This window comes from Pezoporus occidentalis, unplaced genomic scaffold, assembly GCF_034315485.1.
Source record: "Pezoporus occidentalis ecotype Australia unplaced genomic scaffold, CSIRO_AGI_Poc_V1 ctg109, whole genome shotgun sequence".
Taxonomy (NCBI): Eukaryota; Metazoa; Chordata; class Aves; order Psittaciformes; family Psittacidae; genus Pezoporus; species Pezoporus occidentalis.
Window position 1 is genome coordinate 1,102,057 of NW_026912875.1, and position 23,678 is coordinate 1,125,734.

Sequence of the window (23,678 nt, forward strand, 5' to 3'; positions counted from 1 at the left end):
TTCAGATCACTGAGGCAGTGTAATTGGTAAGTTGTCAAGATGCTGCACAGGACAGCGTTGCCTGCCATGTCTTCTTTTGAGGTGTGCTGCTGGGTTTTTTAACTCTGCATAGAACTGATTCAGGGAACAGAAACAATAGCTGAAAACCTGACATTACCAAGAAGAGGCAGATGTTTTTCTTTCTGAGTCAGTATGAGACTGAGGTGGGGGAAGAGGAACCTTTCCTCTCAGTTATCTGAACTGAGTCCTCAAACTCTATCTTGTGCCTAGCATGACTGATGAGAAAATACTTAAACTAAGAAATGGGAGAAGAGGCTGGCTGGATTTTCATGCCTAAGGTATTAAAAGCACAGAAGGAGGAAAATTATGTAAATGAGAATTGCACATGCAGTAATACAAGTAAGCTATGCAAAGGAGCAGTGGAAGGGTAAAAACTAGTAGTAGAAGATCAGTTGTGTAGGTGATACACTAACAAAAAATATACTTACTATAGCAAGAGAAGAGGGTGAGGTCATGGAGAAGAAGCGTAAAAATGTTTATTATCCAGGCTCTTTTTGTTAGTATACAAAACCAGAACAGCTGGTGCTGAATGCGTAATCAGATATGGAGACAATGGAAACACTGTCAAATAGCATTCGTGGCCTGAACAAAAATACTGAAAATTTTGCAGAAAGTTAGTAAGGTGTTGTGAATGAAGTGGCACCATGTAAAGAAACAAACAGTAGCATGGACACAGTAGAATCTGGTCAAAATCACTTCGGGAAGGAATTACGAAAGACGTATTATACAGTTCCAACTTCCAACCCAAACCATTTTATGATTCTGTAAGTTATATGCATACACTGTAATAACAATATTATAAGAGAGGAATGCTAGTAGGAATAGTAGCATTATAGGTGGGCTATATAGAATCATAGAATACTTAGGGTTGGAAAGGACCTTAAGATCATCTAGTTCCCGCCCACTAAACCATGTCATCCAAGTCTCTGTCCAGCCTGGCCTCGAACACTGCCAGGGATGAAGCATTCACAACCTCCCTGGGCAACCCATTCCAGTGCCTCACCACCCTAACAGTGAAGAATTTCTTCCTTATATCCTATCCAAACTTCCCCTGTTTAAGTTTTAACCCAAAAAAAGGTTAAAATTGAATCTCAGGTAAAGGAAAACTGTGGGAAATTACCCAATTCTTCAAGCAGAAAACCTTGTCCTGTGAGGGATATTGGTAGAGAAAAGGTAATGCAAAAGGAAGAAGTAGATTATCAAAGGAAGTCACTTCTTGGAAGTTGTGGTGGAACAAAGCCCAAAAGTATTAAGCTGAGTTAGAATTAAAGTTCTTAAGAGTTAAAGCACTTCAAAATTTCTTCAGACATATAAATAAATTGAGAAAGAAGAAATCCTTGAATTGTTGAATCCTTGTCTATTGTTCAAAAGCTGAATAAATACTTTTGCACACTTCTCACTGAGAAGAGTAACAGTGTGAAGAGAGTAACAGGATGGTGAACGGAAACAAGATTCTGAACATGGCTATGGTCGAGGTGGAAATTCAAGCCACAAACTCCAAGTAAATAAAGATGTGAAATTGCGGTGTACCAGCTGCATTGCAGTTACTGCCTATGTACCAGTTCTTTCCGTACTGTCAGTTACTACCTCACCCTATCTAATAAACATTGTGTACATGTGGCATACATGGCTTTTCATTGCCTAAGAGCTGAAGTGCAAATCTTTGAGAAATAATTTGGTTTATGGCTCTATTTTAAAGTCAAGTTTATTTGTATTATGTTGAACTTAAAAAGAAAAATACTATAGACTCTTTTTTTTTTTTTTTAGAAAAGTATTAAACACATTCTCATCTCAAAAATTGCCATTTCCACTGTGTGTGCCCTGGAGCTCCTTGAACCGTTCAGTGAACAGAATTAGCTCACTAGAAAAACAAAAATCTATCCCTGTTTCCTCTTCCTGTTATCCCCCTTCTACCCCCTCCCTTCCCCCTTGCTTTTAAACCAAGTTTGTTTCCTGTCAGATTAGTGAGTTAAATTGGCTTATGGGGAGGACCAAGAAGTGCCAGATTTGGTGCAAGATAAGCCTCTAGGAGCAGGAAAAAGCCCTTGAGGTCAGCAGGAGTCAATGGCAAGTTGTCTTGTGAGTGCTTGGTCTTCGAATTCTCTGTTAATGCAGAAGAGCTGCATTGCTCTTGGAGGGGCTGTTCACTGTAGTGGACTTTTTGTGTGTTTTAGCAGTCTGCCACCAAAAGTATATAATCTTACCAAACCTCCTAAAACGAACTTTTGGCGGGCAGCGAAAGTACTTGCAGCAGGCCTTGTATCATGCAACTGATATTATTTTGTAACTCTTCCTCTACCGTTTGCACTGTACAAAAGTTAAATTCTGGTTTGACATAATGCAGGTAAGAGCAGTAGTATAGACCCTGTGTAAATTGTTCTACCTCTGTATCTTACTCTGTACCTTACTTACAGGTTGCTGGCTCTTGACAGAACTGTATTAAGATTGTTTTGGAGAGAATTTCTTACACTCCAATGCAGTTGGCCTTCAAGGATATGCCTTCCTTCATGTCTGGATTTAATTGTAGATCATTTTGGAGGGAAAACTGTTTTCTTACTTTGGGAAACCCGGCATAGTGGTGGCATCTGGTCATTGTACTGAACAATCAGTCAATCACTAGATATAAAGAGGGTCAGAAACGAGAGATACAGATAATAAATTATCTAAGTAGAATGCCTATGAATTACTTTTCTCCCCCCTCTGAAGAATTTAAAGTCTGTGACAGCAGTTGGTCACAGCCCTGACTGGAAATGGCAAAGTTGTTATGAGGAGGTACTTACAGGGACCCTGTTTCCCCTTTCCCTCCCCACTTGTTAATAAAAATAATGCACATGTACTGGAGGCAATTGGGCCTCAGTAATAAGCCTTAATTCCAAACTTCCTTTCTTTCCTGGAGCCTGGTGAGAATTGTAAGCACTCCCTGACACTGCCCAGGAAATAGAACATTTACCAGGACCATCTTGCTAATACAGTTTATGTTTTGTTACAGTTATGTTTTGATATTTTTTTCATAGTAGGAAATGCTTTCCAAGAACTTGTCATCTTGGATTTTTTCACTCTTTTTGTTTGTTGTTGCTAATACTCTTACAAAATTGCCAGCATTTTGGACCAGGCCTTTGCTCGTGACTGAGATGTGTGAGACTATAGGCTAAAATAGCAAGAAATAATAGGATATTAAAAAAAAAAAAAAGTTAGAAATGCTTCTGTCAAGTTAAAAGGGAAAAAGAAAAAAGCTCTGAAATCGCTGTATTGACTGCTGGTAAAAATAACAGCAAAGTCTCTGACAGCTGAAAGAGAGAGAAAGGAAGAAAAGCATGTTGCTTTTAAGTTTTTCCCTTTGTTCGTTGGCGGTGTGCCCATACACCCCATTCAGGGCTCTAGAAATGGTTCACTGACTTGAAACTCTGGCTGCTTTTAACTGTATGGGTTTTATTTGTTTAAGTAATGCGAGGAAAGCACTGAGCTAGGTCTCTCAACATTAAATTATCAACTTTAGAGACATTTTTTGTCCAACTCTTTAGACAAGTTGAGGAATTCAGGTTTTAGATATGTTTTGCTGGTTTCCAAATGCCATTTTTTCACAATTGCTTTGAATTGTTATTGCACCCTCAGAGAATCTCACTGAGTTGGCTGACAGCACAGGGGTATACATTTACACAGTCAGATGGCACCGAATCCATCTGTAACATTAAAAGGCTGTTGAGGTGTACTCAAGGAGAGTACTGTGCAAAGTCATTTGGAATGTTTTTTTCAACATTTTCTGTTGTTAAAGGAGCTTAAAAAAACCTAAATAGGCAAAAAAAATGTGCACTTGCATAATAATTTATGAAAGCGTAATTGTTCCATTACTTTGGCTTTTAAATATTTTTTAAATTCCTCTTGTAAATACAGTGCTTAGTTTGGAAATAAGTTCTGGGGCTAAAAGTGAAGTGAGAAAAATAAAAACATTTAAAAAAACTAATAATGCCCTGGTTTAGGTTGTGTTTAAATAAGTACTTATTTCTTTTTCAGTAAAGTAGATGTTATGTGCATATCAGATGTCAACCTTTCGGCATTTGTTTTATAACAGTGAAACTTGGAAAGAAAAACACCTAAGTCTTGCTGAGATTTAACTCTATCTTCATTAAGTTATAGTTAAAAAGACAAAAGCATCCATGCCGTGTTCAGTATTGCTAAGAAATAAGGACTTACGTTTATCGACTTGAGGTTCACCTTATGATCACCACCCGTCAGTGTTGTCATGATTGTCTAGCTTTGGAACATATAACTCTATGTTTTAGTTTGGGACAAAACACATGTTCTTTGGTTCTTTCCTTTTAACAAGATTTTCCCTGGTGGCTGCTGAAGTGTGTATGGAGCTAGAGATGGATTCATGCCACAGTCAAAATCAGTTGTTTCAGTTGATGAGTGGTGGTGTCTTTTTTAGGGATATTCTGAACTTGTATGTTTCTTTGTTGTGACAAAGATCCTCTTATTGCTATACAGACATGGAGGGCTTGCTTGAAATAATACTGCCTTCCTGGTTAGGTTTCATTGGTTTATGTAGAATTGCTGTCTCCAGTTGTATCTGTGAGAAAAGTTGCATATTTCCTTTCCATACATTATATTTTCATTTAAAAAAACAGCCAAGCTTCTGATTCAGGGGACAGATCTTACATTTTTCTACTTTAATGTGTGTTGCCCCTCACACTGTGTTGTTGCCCCCCCTTTTCCTCTTTCCGTTTTAAATAGTACTCAGCCTCTTATCTAGAAAGTCAGCTATTTGTCTCATGCTTCACACGGTTACAACATTTTGTGATAGAACCACATGTACTAGAGCTGTACAACTGGATAAGCAAAACCAGCCTTCATCCTAACTAGTGGAGCTGTGTTCTTGCTTACTTTTGGCCGCTGGAAAAATCACAAACAACTGAGTCCCTCAGCCAGACTGCCATTGATAGTATCTTGTTGGAATTAGGAATGGTTGTGCTGGGTAGGCTGTGAGGACTCGACTGGTCTGGTACTTGGGTTTTCTGGAAGCAAAGGTGCTTATACTTTCACATGGTTTCATTAAAATAAATATTCCTAATAATTTTATATTTTTTAACTTAGTCTATTAGTTCTGTGGGCAGTGGACTCCGCAGTGGCATCTCTCTTTAGAAAGACAAGGAGAAGTTAAATGATACAAGTCCCCTAACTATTGCAGAACCAGGAACTGGAATTCTGTTTTCCAGTCTTGCCAGGTGTGATGCAGCTCCAGATTAAGCTAGCTGAATCACAGAAAAGTCAAGGGACTTGGAAGGGACCTACCTCTTGAGATCATCTGATCCAACCTTTTGCTGAAAGCAGGGCCTTGGATTAGGTGATTATCTGCCTTTAAGGTGAGCCTTAGCTATTTCCAGAAAAGGGAACTGTACTTTTCTGAACTTCTTTGTTTAATTTTTCTCATGGTGAGCTACTTCTCATGTCTAGATGGAGCAGTTCAGGCCTGTTGTCTTCTGTCCTGTTCTATGTATATCCTTGAGAAGAGACCAGCTCCCTCCTTTGTGTCTGAGCCATGAACTCTTTAGATGTCAGTTCTTGAGCTCTGCTGAAATAGTGGCTTGGTGCTGCAGACCTCCCACACCCATAACGTGATTACAGGGATCCCATCTCGGGGATTGCCCTCTGGTTTGAACACATTATTTCGTTGCACTTGTCGGATAGTAGATGTGACTTACAGAGTCGAATGTCACTCAGCTCTTTTTGACATGTGAATGACTGGGATGACACCTTCTTGACTCCATGGTTCAACCGATGAATGCTGGAGAACAGAATAAGAATCAGTCAGGAAACATTTTTCTCTTTGCTATGAAGAGTTCATGAGCAAAGGAAGAAAACATGTTTATAAGTTCCCTCAATAAACCGCAAGTGTTTGGAAATTGATGGATTTTGTAGTCTTCTCTGTGAGTCCAGCTGATCTCATTCATGTAGTGTGTAACTTCTGAAATAAACATCTAGTGCAACCAGTGTCTTATCATTTTATGCACGCTCCCCCCAAGTTGTCTCACTTACTTTGATTAATTTTATTTAAGAGTTTGATTAATCGTAATTGTCCTGGGATCTAGACCCACTATTTAAACCCAGGTAACTTATTAGGAATTGAGATGAAAATTTTCATTGCATCAAAATCAGTGGTGAGCTCCTGTTGACTTCAGCTTGTCCAAGATTGCTATAGTGTAATATCAAAAGATTTTTCAGTATTTATTTTGCTTGCACTGATGATAATAATTTCCTTTTCTGTGAATGAAAATACAAATCTATACCTAAGTCATGCTAATTAGATAAGATTTTTGGGATAGTGAACAGAAATGTAGCAGCTCATTAAGGATATTTGAATTGCCTATTTCAGTAGACTTTGTTCAGAGTGCCTTCCTCCTGCTGTATTTTTGATCCATTTTCCAAGCAGCAGAGTCACATCCCAGAAATATGAACTATGATGATTTTGATCATGAACAGATTAGCCCTGAAGTGAATATTTGTTCTCTTCATGTTTTGTTGAAAATCCTTTACAGTTCCTGATGCCAGTTAGACAGCGGGTTTAAGAGTACAGCATTTTCTCTGCTTCTTACATTCATCATGGAAAAGGAAAATGTTATTTCAGTTTTGCTGGTACTGAAATTAGGTTTTTGTTACTTGTTTAGCCTTAAATAGTGTGTTCAGTGCATCCAGGATTCTAATTTGCAGTTTCATCTGCTACAGCTCGCATGGAGAAAACTTATTCAACCTGTGTGTATTCTATAATAGGATAATTTTTCCTGTTGATTATAAATGTAAATATTGTTTTTAAGGCATTGGTAACCAAGAGTATTTTTCCTATTACAGAGCAAGCTTTACATGGAAGGATTTAGAAGCCTAAAAGAAGGAGAACCAGTGGAATTTACTTTTAAGAAATCTTCCAAAGGCCTTGAATCAATACGGGTAACAGGCCCTGGTGGGAGCCCCTGTTTAGGAAGTGAAAGACGACCCAAAGGGAAGACAGTACAAAAAAGAAAACCAAAGGGAGATAGGTAATTACCTTACTTTGCTATTCCCCTCCCCCTTTTTTATTTCTTTGCAATTTTTTTCTTGAAACTATGTTTTCAGCATTTATTCATTTGTGAAAGGAAAGCCTTCTATGTAAATTTGGCTTTTACATCTAGCCTCGTCATTTGATTAAACTTATTAAGCTGTATCATAAATCACCCACTTGATTGGTTTCACTTGAGAAGGTTTTTAATGAATTAGAGGGAGGCTGCAAAGGAGCGTAATACTATTTTGAAAATATTACTGTTAGACTGAGAAGAGAGGTCAGTCTGAATACAGGTTAAACATCATGCTTAGGTGAGAATTGTGCATGCTAAGGAGACTATTGTGTGCAGTGGGGTTTTAAACTGTCCATCAGTAATTTTATACAGAAGAAAGTGTAGGTGGTGCAGTTACGGTTGAGATATGCATAATTTGATTAATTACATTTTTACCTAGAGAACAGCGTATCAGGTATTTCCAAAGGTTTTAGTGCTTAGTGGCCTGTAGAACTGTTGTAATAATGTTTTACAAATCTTAGGTTAGTCTTGAGAGGTGCACTTCTTTATATACAAGTGCAGCAGTCCGACTTGCTCTGTTTCACTTCACTTCTGTCTCTGAGGGCTTGAAGAAGTCCTGTAATCCTCTTTACTACAAAGCCACCTGCACGTAGTTTCCCAAGGGCAGCCTTCCTACCCAAAGCTCTTGTATTTAGGTGAATCTCCTTTTTTAACTCCTCATATTTATTGCTTAGGCCAGTAGCTGTAATGACTGAGTTCAAGGGGATGTTGTGAAGGATCCTAGCAAGAACATCTAGTCAAGTTTTGCCTGCAGTATTTCATGTATGGAACGACTGAAAAGTGGCTCTTCCCTGTTGCAAGTTCTGAAGTAGGGTAGCTTGGGAAAGAGAGGGAGTCTCCTGGAAAAGCAGTGTAGCCCAGCTTCGTGAAACGGAGGATCAGAAACCTTTGCTGACTACAGATGAGCTCCACTTGTCCCTACCTCTGCTAAAAGGCTGCTTCTCCTTCTCCCCTCCTTTTTGCTCTTTTTCCTCTTTTTAAATTAAGGACTGAAGACAACATGATAGTTGTCCCTCTTTCACCTTCTTTGTAAAAGCTAAAGGCCATGAACAAAATTTATTGCTGCTGTAACAGATCAGAGTCCATAACCACAACAACGAGAGACTTTGTAAGCCAGACAAAGCTTTCTTTTTGATTGCTCACCATATCTGGCCTTTCGGAGTTGTGTTGCATGCAATGGTTGTGAATTTTCTTATTCTTTTCTTTTTTTTCTTTTTTTTTTTTTTTTTGAGCTAGGCTTCCAATATACCTCTTATTTAAACCATTTTGTTTTCCATGCACTGTAATTAATAATCTGTTTAGGGTATTAGCATTACCATTGTTATTGATGTTTTATACTATGGCAGCAAAAAAAGGCCACAGTCATACAGCTGTGATAGTATTGTCCTGTTTGTTGTACATGTATATGAAGAAAGACAGTCCTTGCATCAAAACCCTTCCAATTTAAACCGACAGGTTTTAAGTAGACAAGAAAAAGTACATATTGAAGGAGACAGGTTTGAACAAATGTAGATATTTAGAGTGCACAGCGTGTAGTCAATGCAGAGGAAGCAGTACTATCAGAGTGCGATTCATCTCACGCTAGGGAAGCATCTAAAATACTGGGGGTGAATCTTGCCTTGTGGCTGTTTCTTTTCAGGGGCTACAAAGAGAGCCTAGCTCCAATGCTGTAGATACTTCCCTTACAATTCTCTAAAGTTAGATGAGATGAATCCTAATTTCAGTGATGTTTTTTCATAGCTAAAGCATACAAAAAATTGAACAGATATACTCTGAAAAACAGTGCAGAGGGGTAATCCGTGAGATGCTGTACTCTTGGCTTTAAAAGAAGAAAAGTTAAAAATTAATTTGACTTGATTTGAATATGAAAATGTGGGCAAAACCATCTACCCACTTCTGTCTCAAAATTCTTATGCTTAGGTTATAAAACACACAGAAGTCTGAAATTTGAAATGTTTGAAGTAGCCTGACATTATTGCTCATTGAGGAACAGTGTCATTGCTTAAAGGAAAATTAGTTTGGATTGAATGCCTAGCCAATAAAAACTTCGTCTCCAACATGCATAGTGGAAAATTTTTTGAAGATGCTGTTACACTGTGAGAACTGCCTCCATTTATGAAAGCTAATTCCAGCTTCTTGTGTTCATCTCTTTTCTGTTACCAGTGTAATAGTGCAAGGGCCCAGACTTGGTATATCTTTCTGTATAGATACCATGACTTCAATAATGGTGTATTAGGACAGATGAGAAGATTGAGAGAAAGGCTTACAGATAGCAAATATGGGAAAAAGAGAAGGAAAAGCAGCAATATGTGCTGAGGGGGAGGAAAAAAGTCATGACGCTGAGGTTACCAGTATTGTTCCTTGTTCATAGATTTTGTGGAGCTTCCACAATGGACTCCAGAGTTGCTGTAATTTGCAGAGTGTTGTTGCTGTGGGCACCTTGCTGTGATATTCCCCTTCAGAGTTAACTGTGGGCTGCATTAATTTGATAACATAGGTGGGAAGGCTTTGTGATTGCTGTTGGTGATACTGGCCAGTTTGGCATCTTTCTCAGCCAGTGTGCTAGCACATGCCAGTCCATAGAAGGAGAAGATGTTTGCAGTCCGTGTGAAATGAAGCTGTGGCTATAAGTAGCCTGCAGGCTTTAGGTTCCCATATCTTAGTTTAAGCTATTGTAATATCAATCTATCTTAAGTGTACTTTTTCAAAGTGTCTAGAGTGATGTGGGCTAGAGGTGAGGATTCTAACCAAGATTCAGCTGGGATTTGCATCTGACAAGTGCTGAGTTCAGAAATGGTGTTTCTTGTCAGAGATGTACAGTGGAGAGGCTGGTTCTACCCTAAATAAGCAAGGGGATGAATTTCCAATGTGTTACACTGGGGTATGTTGCAGCTGCCTTCATAGCAGCTCTTAACACATGCCAAACACCGCGTGTTTTGCTCAAGTTTAGTGGTGAGCTGACGCAAAAGCACACTGTGCTGCTTTCTAGGAATGAACACAGGGAGCTGATGCAGAAAAGTACACCAAATTCACACTTTAATCAACTGCTCAGTAACTTGTAGACAGGCCTGTAAAATCCTGATTTAGAATCAGAACCTACCCGACCATCTCAGAGTAAATTTTGGAGGCAGAAAAGGAGACAAAGGAAAATAATTTTTGCGCCTTTTGAGGTTTTTTTGCTTGTTTGTTCGCTTGATTGTTCAAAATGCTCTCCAATGTTTGTATGTGATCTAAAATGAAACTGTGCCAAAGGCCATTATATCAAGTGTAATTTTTTATTTAATATTAATAAATTTATATAGCTGGGAAAAATATTCTTTAATGCCGTGTATATTTAAATAAATTTAAATAAAGGTCTTTGGCACAATATTAACAAAGAAGATGCATGATACAGGACTAGAAGTTAAGAGTTATCTTTGGGACCTAGGGATGTTATCCAGTATCTTTAAATATTCTGAGTAGGAGCTCAAAGTTGGATACTTTTTCAGCAGAGTGTCTGTAGTGTTCTATCTGTTTAGTGTGGCACCTCCTTCATGTGGAACATTTCAGGCAGGATGGGGATAATGAAAACATTCTTTTTTTTTGTTTTGAAGTATTTACACCAAAATGGGAGCGGTAAAATAAGGCAAGAAGGAGGACACAAGAATTAAGGGTCTAGCTCCATCTCCCATTTCTAATTTATGACATTTCAGTCCTATGCTACCATCCACTAACATCACACTTGTGGCAGAGCAGCTTTCTAGCATGGATGACCTGTATCAATAATTGGTGTGGATTTCAGCATATAATAAAGTAGCAGTATGTTGTGAAATTTTGGGTTTGACATGAAAACATTTCACTGACTTGGTTTATAGCACAGCCCTGCAAATAAACTGTGAGGGATGGAGCTGGGAGCTGCTGGAAATGACAGTTTAACAAAGTGTTGTCACTGGATAGACGGTAATGCTGAATTATGTTCTGGGAATATGGCTAGTGAAATAGCTGTGTATTTCTAGCTCAGTTGGCTAAGCACTCATGAGCACTGAAGCATCAATGTGACACTTCAAAAAACCTTTTGCCAATGTAGACATCTATAATGGAGTGACGAACAGAAAAATGGCTTTGTAAGGTATACTACATGGTGCACGTTGTTAAGGTGCAGTAAATGGTGTTTGCCAGTAAGTCTTGGACATGACTAAAAGTATAATTTTCACATGAAGAAAATTACATTTCTAAACCACTGATTGGGTGGAATTACAGCCACATAGGGAAGGGAGACTGTAATTAAATAATATAATACTTCCCTGATGAACTGTCACTTAAAATTAGTTTGTGTCTGAGTCAGACAGAAAATTGATTTAATATTCTAAGACATTCTGTGGATTATCTGAAGTCAGGCTATAATAAGAAATTCTTAAAAGTCTTCAAAAGCTCGTGATCTGCACAAACAGCCACTAACCTGTTGTGATGCAGGCAGAGATGGCAGCTTGGTGGAGTGCTGTGGAGGTCACTTGAAGGGAAGTTAACATGACTAGGAGACTTAGTTTAGGACAGCAAAATTATGTGATATAAAATCACTTCAAACTTGAGATTGTATCAGTTCCATCTCTACTGACTGACATGGGAGAAGCTCATAAAAACTATGCTTAACAGATGGATGGGGCTGAGGTGGATGGGGAAAACCCATCAGGGTTCCTTTGCCCAAGAGCTGGGATCCAAGGCTGACATTGACAGTCACAGCACACAGCTACAGTGCAAGGGGCACATCCATTCCTGCCCTCAGACAGCCCCAGGGACCCACTTTGGGCAGATCCTGTACAGTACCTTGGTGATACGGGGAGCAAGCAAAGCAAGAGTGCTCAGCCGACTAGAGAAATGGATGAAAAATCCAGGGATTTGTAGCCTTTGGCATAAAATGGAGTCAGCATGTCACTGTCAAAACAGCTGAATTTCCCTGGTCTTTTCCAAGGTAGACTGCATTCACAGTTTTGCCGGTTTGTAAAGAGGAACCTGGCAGAGACATAATGCAGAGGTTGCATGGTTTGTGCACAGATTTCTTAAAAATACAGCCTTGCGAAAGGACCTTTCTCAAGGGTGGCATTTAAAAATTAAAACGTTAGCGCCTCTTCCTCATCCCTGACTCTCTTTCACTTGGTTTTACATGTTAAGAATTTCTTTCTTTCCACTTTTCATTCTTGCTTTTCCCATTTTACAAGTGTAGGATATATTCTTGGGATTTGTTGTTGGTTTTTTTTTAACCTGTGATTCTGTTGGCTTTTTATTTGCTCTTTCTAGTCATGTTTGTGACCACTCTTAGGCCTACAGACTGCAAAGACCACCATAGTTTTGCTCTCTTACGTGAAAACTGCTATATGAAATAAGGCCCCTCTGGGCTACTATGCCCCATCCCTGGCAATGTTCAAGGCCAGGCTGGACGGGGCTTTGAGCAACCTGGTCTAGTGGAAGGTGTCCCTATCTGTGGCAGGGGGATTGAAATTAGGTTATTTTTAAAGCCCCATCCAGTTCTAGCCATTCTAGGATTCTATGGGTCTACTATCCTCTTTGCAGCCAGAACATTTACTGAAGGAGGCACTGGAAGAAATAGGGAGCTATAGCTCTCCATCTCTGGCAATTAGTGGTTTAGGCATTTTTTCATATCAATACTTAATCTGCAAAAGATAGTTTGATGATGTGTTAAGTATCCAAGTTGCTGGAGGCAACCTCTTCTTGGATCCTCAAGCAAAATTTGAGTTTGTGCAGCGTTTTAAATAGTCAATAATTTGTACACTCAAAAATAGGTTAGAAAGGGAGATAAATACTGGTGTGAGATGTGCTCTCTTACATGATCTTACTATTGATATTTGCTGACTGTGCCATAAATAAGCCACTAAACTAGTATGAACTGCTCAAAGAAACAAAAAAACACCCCAACCAAGCAAACAGAATAACAGAAAACAGGCAAAATCCAAAAAGCCTGAGAGCTTTGCACTACTCCAGTACTTTAAGAAGGTTATATCTTGCTGGGCTGCAGTCATTAGGGACAAAGTTTTCCATACTTGTGCTTTTTTTCAGGATGACAACTTTTTGGAACTGTTTAGCAACAGTTCAGGGTTTTCCAAGGCTGGGATAAAAACAGAGGGCTTTATAATAGGGTTAAAAAAATAGGTAACTGTTAAAAATAGCTGCCGCTTCATGGTGTGGATTGGGGGCTTGAAAGCTGGCTTGGAGATGGATCTCTAGGGCAGGGGCTTAATCTTTCCTTATCTTTGTGCAGACTCATTTAAGTCTAAGTTAGAAGCCTCTGAAAAATGTTACTGCATGTACTCATTAGACAACCCTTATTAAAATCTACATTGTCCAACTCTGTTTAAGGGAGTTCAGCAACCACAGCTGTCTTGCATACCAAACACATGGTGTGCTTCCAGGACTCAGTCCATCCAGCCTTATGAGAATAGAATCAGATCTCCAAGACTATTTTCTTCACCAACAGATGAAAGAAGCTTAAGTGGTCTGTATAGTGCCCAGTATCTATGGACAGTATGCTATTTGGCATGTTTTCGTCTCCAGCCTAGGGTGTAGCTAAACTTCAGTCTTTTGGAAGTACTAGATGTAGAGCTGTGATGGCATAAATGCTCCAGAGTGAGTGCACATGGCAGAAAAGCCTCGCATCTTAGAAGACAGCAAGCTGTGGCTAGCCTAGCTTCTTCCCCCACATCCAGCAGGGAGCATCGGGAGTTGCCTTCCACAATAGATAACAGATTTCTCTTCCTGCCTATTTCCCTAGTTCAGTCAGTGGAGAGCCAGGATGCAGAGCTGAAAGATCAGTATTTGAATGTTGGAGCTAGGTGTAGAAATGGTTACAGTTGTGCATAACAATACATGCAGTGTGTAATTTGCAAGGCCAATTGCCCATAGGCAATGCAGGCTACAAAGCTTAATTTGATCCCTTTCTAGCTGTGCTGCTTGTCTGATCAAGTTGAGTTAAGAGTTATCTTGGGGTACTCCAGCACACTGTAGTGTGCTGGGTAGTTACACAGGCAGTTCCTCGTTCATGTGAAATGCCATGTTTTGGTTTCATACAACTTAACTATCAAATTCATCACAAGGCAACATGAAAGCAAGGGCTCTTCTCAGATACCATTTTGCTGGTGAACTTGGATGACCATGCAGTGTTTCAACCTGCTCTTTCAGGTGCGGGCGGGAATTGAGCTTTGTACTCAGGCATACAAATCAACAAAACACACAAAAATGTGCTTCATTTGCATCAGATGTGCCTTCTGATAGAGCTATATGCGTGCTTCAAATGAAATCAAGTTTCTGTGTGAAAGCAAGAGCTGGGAACCTGGTGACAATGATACCACTAAGTATTGAAGCCTAATTTTCTTCACAGCAAGCTTGTATTAAGAGCAGCATAGAGCCTGAATAAAGTTGATTTTGGTATCCGTTTGTACACATGTACAGTTAAGAAGAGATACACCCCAAATTTTTCATAGTGTTCATCATATGAAATCCAAATTTGATGCTGAAGTAGATACCATTCTGAAAATGTACAAGAAACAGATGAAGTGAGTAGGAATGTATTGGTTTTCTGCAATCTCGTGTAGTGTAAAGCTGTCTCTGTGCAGCAGATGGATTTCTTAAGTACATACACAGTTTTTGGAATGCAGAATATTTTTCAGTAATCAGATGTCTTTTCATGTGTGTTTTCTGAGCATTTCACCCTCTTTCATCAAGGGATGAGCTCTCACTCATCTACCATAAAGTACTGGCATATATTCAGGCCTTTGTGATGGTGTATTGATCCTAATGATCACACTGGAGTTGTAATGATTCCCCTTATCTGAAGGAATTTAGAAGCAAGACGGAACTGAGAACTTTGCTCAATTTAACAGAGGTCATGCATGAACTTCAGTAGAGTGTACGTTAAAAGTATTTCAGTGTATAATTTACAAAACATTTCTGTTTCTAAAAATCTTCCTAATATAACTGGCGGCATCTTCCTTAATTCAAATTCTCTCTCACTGTTACTACTATGCTAATATACTACTTTCTAGTAGACAAGCATAAACAAAACAGTGAATACATTTTCAGGGCCCAACTCAGTAAATACTTAAGCCCTGTGCTTTGAAAGTGTAGGGAAGAGGTCATTATTTGGATTTCTTTGATTGTGGAAATTTCTTTTTAAGTTGATGTTGACCCTGTCTGTTGACTACAGACAGTGCTGGTTTTTGCTCACGGGGCATATTATAACTGTCAATGGACAGAGAACAGAACTGCCCACAGGATGAACTGCCTTTAAAAGATGCACACAACCTGTGCTATATTTTACTACAGAAATATTCAGGGTCAATAATTAAACCCTAAATACTTTTTAATTTAGGAAAACAGTTGCATTTTCTTGCTTTTATTGATGTGTTGCACTCAACTCATCTAGCAAACATACTCAAAGCACATAATAAATATGTAATACTAAGGAAAGATTATGATAGTGATTCTAGATGATGGAAGAACTTGCCATATATTTTAGCCTTTTGAAAAAGGTACTAAGAACTTTAAAGTTGGAGAAAATGGAATTATAGCATAGCTGCCAAATCAGATCTTCCCAAAAAGTTGCGTTTGATTTACCGCTGTTGATGAATCTGAAGCTCTTCAGAAGGAATAAATATTCTGGAGCCCTTTAACTTCAAATTAGCAAAGATTGTGCAGTAATATAATTCTAAATCGCTCAGCTGCTTCTTTTATTAGCTGTGGCTTCATGTTTCTGTCCTTGACACTTAAAGATCAAACCTACTTAAATATGAATCATTTAAAAACGTTAATTTACTTCAATATCTTACTTTGTCAAAAAGCTCAGGAGTTCATTATATAAGAGGAATGTGTCACTGAGGTAGTCATCTCTGTAGTGGTGGTGCAGGCACGCTGCTGCTATTCCCGCTGTGCACACCCACCATGTCCCGAAGTGCACCTACAGTGTGCTAGAGCACTTCTCAAGCAGGTAGTACAACACAGGCTATGTCCTGAAATAAATAATGAGTTTAAGGACATGTTTACGTCAAGAAAGGTAAACCTAATCTGGAAAAAAATACCCTTTTTTTAAGCCACCCCTGTACAGTGATGTGGCATCCTCCATCCAGAAGTAGCAGGACTGAGCGGGACTTTGCAGTTGCTTCTTTTGGTTGTGGGAAGTTGTTCAGAGAAGAGACAGTGGAGGTGAAATAGAAATGCTCCTGTGATGTCCATGATCCCTTAGGCAGGGTGACAGGAAGGTATTTCAAGGACAGTTGATCAGGCAGAACATAAGAAAGGAACAGGAACATGAAAACACAAACACAAAGAGGAAGGAGAGGGAAGAGGAGGGCCTGGGGAGGGGAGGACAGACCATTGAAAATGGTGTCAATATGAGAAATACAGTTTTCCTGGTCTCCAAATGATCACCACCTCAAAGCTGGTACTCGGGGCACTTTTCAGGGAGTGCAAAGCAGCCTGAATCCCCTGAGGTACAAACAGGGATTGAATCAAATTTTCCTTCATTTTGAAAGATCTGCAAGTCAAGAGCTAGTGCATGTAAGTATAGGTGGGTTGTAAGCTCTTGTTTTGCAGCCCTGAAAAGACTGAGGTAATTCCAGCTGGGAGGATTGATCTGAAATGGGACTTTTTGTAGTAGTGTGCCTATAGTGTGTTCCTCGTTTAGTGGGTGACAAACATGACACATGGAATTTGTGTTGTAGAACCACCAAATGCTCCCAGCTGTAAGAGCTGCTCGGTTTGAGCTTTGCCCTAAACATGTCAGATGATGTAAAATAGTAAGTGCTCTGCAGGCTCTAATATATCGAATTGGGCACCTAGAATAAGACTCCTCTGGAAAATGATTTGGGCTTTTTCTTGTGCTTAAGAATTCCTGTGCATTTCACTGAGACCAGTTAAACCACACAATTCCGTAGAGCCATTGCAAAATAATTAATATTTGTAATGCCTTAAGAGATCTTAGAGCCCCAAAGTCAGTGCTTCTGTATTGTGTTCAAGATTTGGCTGGTTTTAGTGGCTAGTCCAAGCATTGAATTGAGTGGGCTAAAGAAGTAGTACACAATAACTATCTTGTATTTCATGCAGCAGATGAGAAAAGGCCACGTAGAACTTGTGTGTTCTTCACAGGCCGTTACTACAGTGTAAATGGTTTCCTTCTCTTTTGAATTCTGAATTTGTAGGTAATGGGTAGAAATTGGCCTGAACGCTCCTCAGCAGCTAGGCTTGGGGATTTGGACTGTTTTTTCTTTGAAAACATATTTGACACTGTAGGACAAGGATGAAGACACTGGTTTCAAGGAAAAAATTGCACATACATATGCAAGAGAGAACAAAGTTGGCCGTCGCCGAACTGGAGGACTAGCTAGCTCAGGATGTCATTATTGATGGAGTAGAGGGAGCTGGGTTTGCTCAGTAACAGACCCATGGAATGGTTAAGGAGGAAGGAGTTGTGAAGGGTCACTGTGAAATATGGGAGTGAGTTAAACAATTTATTTTCTTTGATCTCCATTCATTTATAATCTTATTGGTGCTGAGTGTCCTGGCACTAGAGATTTTACAATGAATAGTTGAAAGTACAAAAATTGATATAAATTGTGCTGGTCTTGTGCTGAATGGCTTTCTTTCGCCTAGAAGTCACTTGGAGTTTTACTCTGTGAGCTGTTGGACAGTTTAAATGCTAAGCATTTAATTTACTTCAGACAGCTCTGAAAACAATAGCAAACTTACAGACTGCTCTTATTTCATTGTCTGCAATTAATGTTGCAGCAGCCTTTGCATCAAAGTTTAACCAGAATGCTTTGATTTCCTCAACGATAAATGGATATCTTTTGGCCAGTACAAAAAGCTGAAATAGTTCAGTGTTTCCAGTTCAGCTTCAAATGTGCTAGTGTTTAAAATTAGTACCTCTGTGTTTTTGTTGTGCTGAACTAATAATGTAAAACAAAACAATGGGAGGGGTATGTTGGTCTGTGTCTGCTTAAGGAGACGAGTTGTTCTATAAAATTATGCAGTGTTACTTTTTCTGTCAATGGGAGAGAATCATCAGTAGTTGGCAATAGGATTAATATTGTATATAGCTCAGATGTGAGCCTATTTACCTTTTTAAAGGTTTAATTTTACTTACGTTCCTTTTCTCAAGTTAGTTGTTGTAAATCACTTCTTTCTTGTAAGTACATGAAAAATCTTGAATTTCCTGTTGATCAGGCTCAATTTTCCATGTTTTTGATATAATTTTGTAAAATCATAGCTGCTTACATAATAATTGCTAGGAATATGTGCATACATCTCCTTTTAATTATTACTTAAAATGTGCTGAGTATTTCAGTTTTCTAAGTCAAAGAAGAATCCACAGAGTGTTTTAATTTACTTTTTGTTAAATAGTGTTCAATAGGATTTTATGTTATTAAATGTGGGAGTATCATTACTCACTTCACTTTTAGAACTTTGTCCTCACACACATTGTATAAGGTACAAATTTTACTTAGAACTCAGAGATAATTTTATCAAATGGTTTGTTCGTGTAATCCCTATATTTCTAACTCACTGGAGCCTCATGAAGTTATCTTTCTCCTTTACAATCTATACATTTCATTTATGCGTAGAAAAGAAACATCTGGCATTTTTTTAATGAGCTGTATGCTCATTGACCAAAAAGCAGCAAGGAATCTGTTGTATGGCTGATTATGGCAAGAAAATGAGGTAGTAGTCTCAGTACTAATCAGTAAAATTTGTTTAAACTGATGCTGTTTCACTTTTTGAGTTACTCCTCATACTTTTAACCTGACAAGAAAAGAAATGTTTAAAAATGCCTGGTGTGGAAAAAGGCTACTTTCAAATGTAGAGATCAGAAAGAAACATTTAAAACACGTATCTGTGGTTAAAGATGCTGACTCTTAATTCTCTCCTGACTAGAGCTTTCCTTTTTTATCTTTGAAGTTCAGTCATTATTCCATGTCAATGCTATTGGTTCTATTTATTTTTGTATCCTCCAGAAATTAATTCATACTTTTTAGATCCAATCTTTTTAGAATATTTATGAATGTAACATATCAACAAGTTTGTATTTTGTGCAGCCTGTGGAGCTGGATTTTGGAATTTGCTTTTTTAGTGGTTCTTTTGTGGAAGAGAAATCTTTCAGGCATGAATTGATAGTCCAGATCTTTTGAGGTCTGTCTGTGCTAACCTATGACCTCTGTTCTTACGAGGTCAACATCTGAGGGCAGGAGATTAAGGCAGTTAAAAGATTGGAATGGGAACTGGAATGGAAAAATTAGCCAGCACATTTTGGGTAGAAAACATCAAAGTCATCAAACAATTTGCTTATTTTAAACTCAGTTTAAGGGTAACAAGCTAATTGTACTGTGTTTGTTGATGCAAGCAATTTATATTATTTGAGGACATTAACACTAAAGAATTATTTTATTGGAGAAACGTAATGCCTGTTCAGTATAAATGCACAATATATTTTGTATACTAAATGCTTTTGTGCAACATCATTTCAGATAATAATTCAGGATCTGATCATGCAGTCTGTATGTACTCAATGAGCTCTTTTTCTTACAAACAGCAATAGTAAGTGTTGTGGAACCTGAATCTTGCTTGTGGTCTGCTGAAGAGCGCTGGAGAACACAGATGCTGTCAGTACATTGGAAAAGTTATTCCCGTATTAAAATTTCCCGACTGATGCTTAAAAACATTTGTGAGCATCTCTTTTTGTTACAGCTTTTCAAATGTGAATTCCTTTCAGTGCAAACTTGTCACTAAGGAATGTTGTTTCATAGATTATAAATTGATTTGCAAAAACAACACAGCACTGTCTGTTTGTTCTTGTCTGTCATTGTTTGAAATTCATTAGTATGTGTTTTTAGAAGAATGAGGACTTAATCTTTTATCTGTACAATCAATTTCAGCGATGATAGTATTAGAAAAAGACACCTTTCCACATCTGATAATTAAGCAAGTTCAAGGATTTGTATAAGCAATCACATTTTGTCTTGATTGTTTAAAGTGCAGATAAAGTGGTTTCAGTATCAGATGCAAGAGCCAGACTAGTGTTTCAGCATGGAAACCCACCTACCGGGAAAGAATATTGTGGATATCTCACAGCTCAGGCCCTGACTACCAGTGTATAGATTAGGGTTCTTATCCTATATGGCTACTAATTAAATTAAAATACTGTAAATAAAATACAGGTAAACTCAAGCAATCAGCCCTCTGTAAGCCTCAGTCTAACCTCCACACATTATTGTTGCTCCTTTGATAGTGAAGGATATGAGATTTAAACCCTTTTGCAAGCTTACCAGTTTCCAAACTATTCCTCTAAAGGCTAAAACCTTTCTTCAGCTTTTACCCCTGACTTGCACCTGATGGGAAATTGGGCAAAATGATCACCATCATTTCTTCCTCCTTCACGGAAGGAAAGAAGGGAAAGCGGGAACAGCTGTTGTGGACTGCAGCAGCCCATGGACCATTCGCACGGATGCAGCCACCTCTTTGTTTCCTTCCTGCCATTTCACTGGGGTGGCTGAAGAAGCTCTGTACCAGCTGCAAGGGCTGCTACAGCCACATGTGCCCCACGGCCATGGTGGTGCTGCCCATGACTGTGTGTGCCCTCCATCCCTGGTGGTACTGCCACAGCCAGCTGTGTCCCACATCCCTGGGATTACCATAGGCGTAGGGGAAACAGGGTATTTGAAGGGGCACACCAATCCTGAAGGCTGTTGTATCTGGGAGATCTGTTCCCCATTTGTATTCCTCGGATAAAGTAGGGTGGCTTCTGATCAGCCATTTTGTGATTCTTGCTTGTCAGGGGCTCTCTGTGGTTAAATAAATCAGTAGGATCAATGGATGGGGAGCTAATTCTGTTTTATAGAACAGCTTTGGCCATCCACTTGCAAGAACATGTGAATCACTGTGAAGAAACAGAGGACTTGTTAATTAATAAAGGAAAAAAGTTAAGCACCCACAAAAATAGTGTGCCTGACATGATTTAAAATAACTTTATTGTTTGCCTAAGCCCTTTCTGTACCTTCTTCTGTCTGTTTAGATAGTAAACTCTTCAAAGCAGAACTGGTTTTCTTCTTACTCATAAAATACTTAAAATCACTGCCATTTTTAATTACAACAGTAATTGTGATTCTTGGATATTTTAGAGAGCAATGATACACACATTTTCTTATCTGGAAGACCTGCTTCCCAGGATTTGTGTTGGATATGTGTATCCTCTTGTTTCATGGTGTGTGATAATGATTCAAACATCCTGTCCACAAGCCTGCTTTTCCTAACTATCTTTAGCCCATCCTTTATAAAGTAGTCTGTAGATACCTAAGATCTACAGATTGAAAACTGCTCTAGTAGAGAGTAGGATGCTGGAGGTTTTTCATCTCTTAGTTACTGTTACGTTAGTTCTAAATGTACTAAGAATTGCCTTCAAGTTTTGTGTGCAGTAGCGTGCAGGGCAGAGTAGATTGCTTGAGTTTGCAGGAGGGGTTAATTTAAAACTCAAAAGAAGTTATAATAAATTTTTTTAATTACTTAGGAATTATGTTTGACTTTTTATGATGAAACCCTGCTTTGGTTTTGCTTGATCTGTGTGAGGAATAGGTAGAGAATATATCTGTAGTGCCCTCACGTGTTATTTTCACAACAAAAAATTCCTTCAGTGCTAGACGAAACTGGTTAGCATTACTGCAAATAGTATTTTCAGGCTTATGTGCTTGTGAAGATTGACATTTCTGGCAGTGCAGCTGCACCAGGTTTCTGACTGCAGCTCCCAGTGCTCTTGGAATCAGTGCCTCCAAATGGGCTTTGTAATTTGCCTCAGCTGAGTCACTTCGTTACCATCAACTGCCATAAAGACATTTATTTCTTCTGCTTTGCTTTCTAGGCTTTAGCGTGCACTGACCCCCTCCTTTTCAAAATAACAGCTCATCAGAAAATACCTTTTGTAGTAATGCAGTTGAGTTCAGAAGGTTTCGGGAATCTGGATTATTGGTGGCCTTTTTTGTTGAAGGGACTATTGTTTTTTGTGATCCTCATCTGTTTCTAGCCGCTAATTTGAATGAGAAACCAACAAAGAAGCACGTTGGTTTTCTTTGTAAGTAGAGGTTATAGTTGTTCCCAACTGCCAGGTGACTGTGAATGTATGAGATACTTCAGGTGATTAGCTATCCATAAAATCTTTGGAAAAATACCATAATATATCTAATCCATTATATCTTATTTTTCTTAATGACCCACATTTCTTGCTTAATTCTTGCCTAAAATATGAATGAGTCAAATTTGAAAGCTTTTGAATTTGGCAGAATAATAGTCTTTACCCTAGTGTAATGTTAAGATAAATTTTACAGAAGATTGAGTTTAATTGCTTAGAGAAAAAAAAAAATTTAATCTGTTGCATACATGTGTTGTATACATATATAGTATACACATAAATGTGCACACAATAGATCAATGAAAGGTTGCCTCAGCAGCATTGAAGAAAGTGGATGTCAAAATGAAGATGTCTTGGTAAATTGGTTCAGAATGAGATGTACATGATTATGACTTCATCCATTCAAACAAATGAACAAACCCAAACAAACAAAAAAACCCCATAGTTTTTCTAGTTGCAAGGTAAAACTGACAGGAAGTGATCAGTGCTTCTTCCTTATGTTGACAGTGGTTCCCGTTCTGTTCCAAACTTTCACCAGGTGAGCTCAGTACAGGTGGTCACATAACAAAGTGAAGCTGTGGAAAATGGTGAATCCTGGCTTTGTGGCACAGTTTAGTTTATTGCAGACTGGTAGCTAAGGCTTCTTCTAAAATATGCTGCATGTGCTATATTAGCAGGTCATTTTCCTATAACCAGTTGACAGTCCCCAGTCTATGCATGTGTAGTCAGCATGGCCGCAGCATGTGCTCCTTTCTCCCGGTTCTCTCTGCTGGTGCATCCTGGAGTGTTGTTTTACCTTATTCTCCTTTTGCAGTATGAGGTATTAGGCAAAATGAAGCTATATTGATATAACTGTTAGCTTGCTCTTATTAGGCCAGGTAACAACAGAAGTAATGGTGTCACAACATGCCATTTTTGTATCTATGGTCTTGCAAGTGTAAGAAGGTCAGTTGAGAGTTTTCACAAACCTGAAAAAATTCTTGAATTACAGATTATGGTTGAGACTTTTAAGTGGAAAAGTACATGAGTTGTAAGGTGGTATTAGTACTGGAAATTAATCGTGACACTGTATGCACACTAATCACTGTCGTGGAAACACATGGCTGCCATAATGAGATGCTGTGTTGGGAATGGGATACCACCATGTTCCCTTTCTGTGGTAGCAGGTGGTAAATTTGCTTAAGCTTGCATATTCTGTTACACTGTAGAGGACTGTAGTTTGTGTGTGGCATATAAATCCACTTGATTTAACTTGGAATTGTTTTCTTAAAGCAGATTCTCTTTTAGTTAAAGAAAAAATTAAAGATTCCACAGGGAGAGGGACAATGTATAAAGACCTGAAACCAATCTGTTGGTTG

At 38.6% G+C, this 23,678-nt stretch overlaps 1 protein-coding gene across 11 annotated transcripts in view; it reads left to right on the forward strand.

The window, feature by feature from the left end:
* The window catches only part of LIN28B (lin-28 homolog B), a 100,959-nt gene that overhangs the window by 50,115 nt on the left and 27,166 nt on the right, over positions 1-23,678 (forward strand). For all 11 annotated transcript variants that reach the window (XM_062624550.1, XM_062624568.1, XM_062624541.1 and 8 more), the window contains one exon: positions 6,904-7,088. In XM_062624550.1, the coding sequence (XP_062480534.1) occupies positions 6,904-7,088 (185 nt within the window). The remainder of the gene's footprint in view (positions 1-6,903; positions 7,089-23,678) is intronic.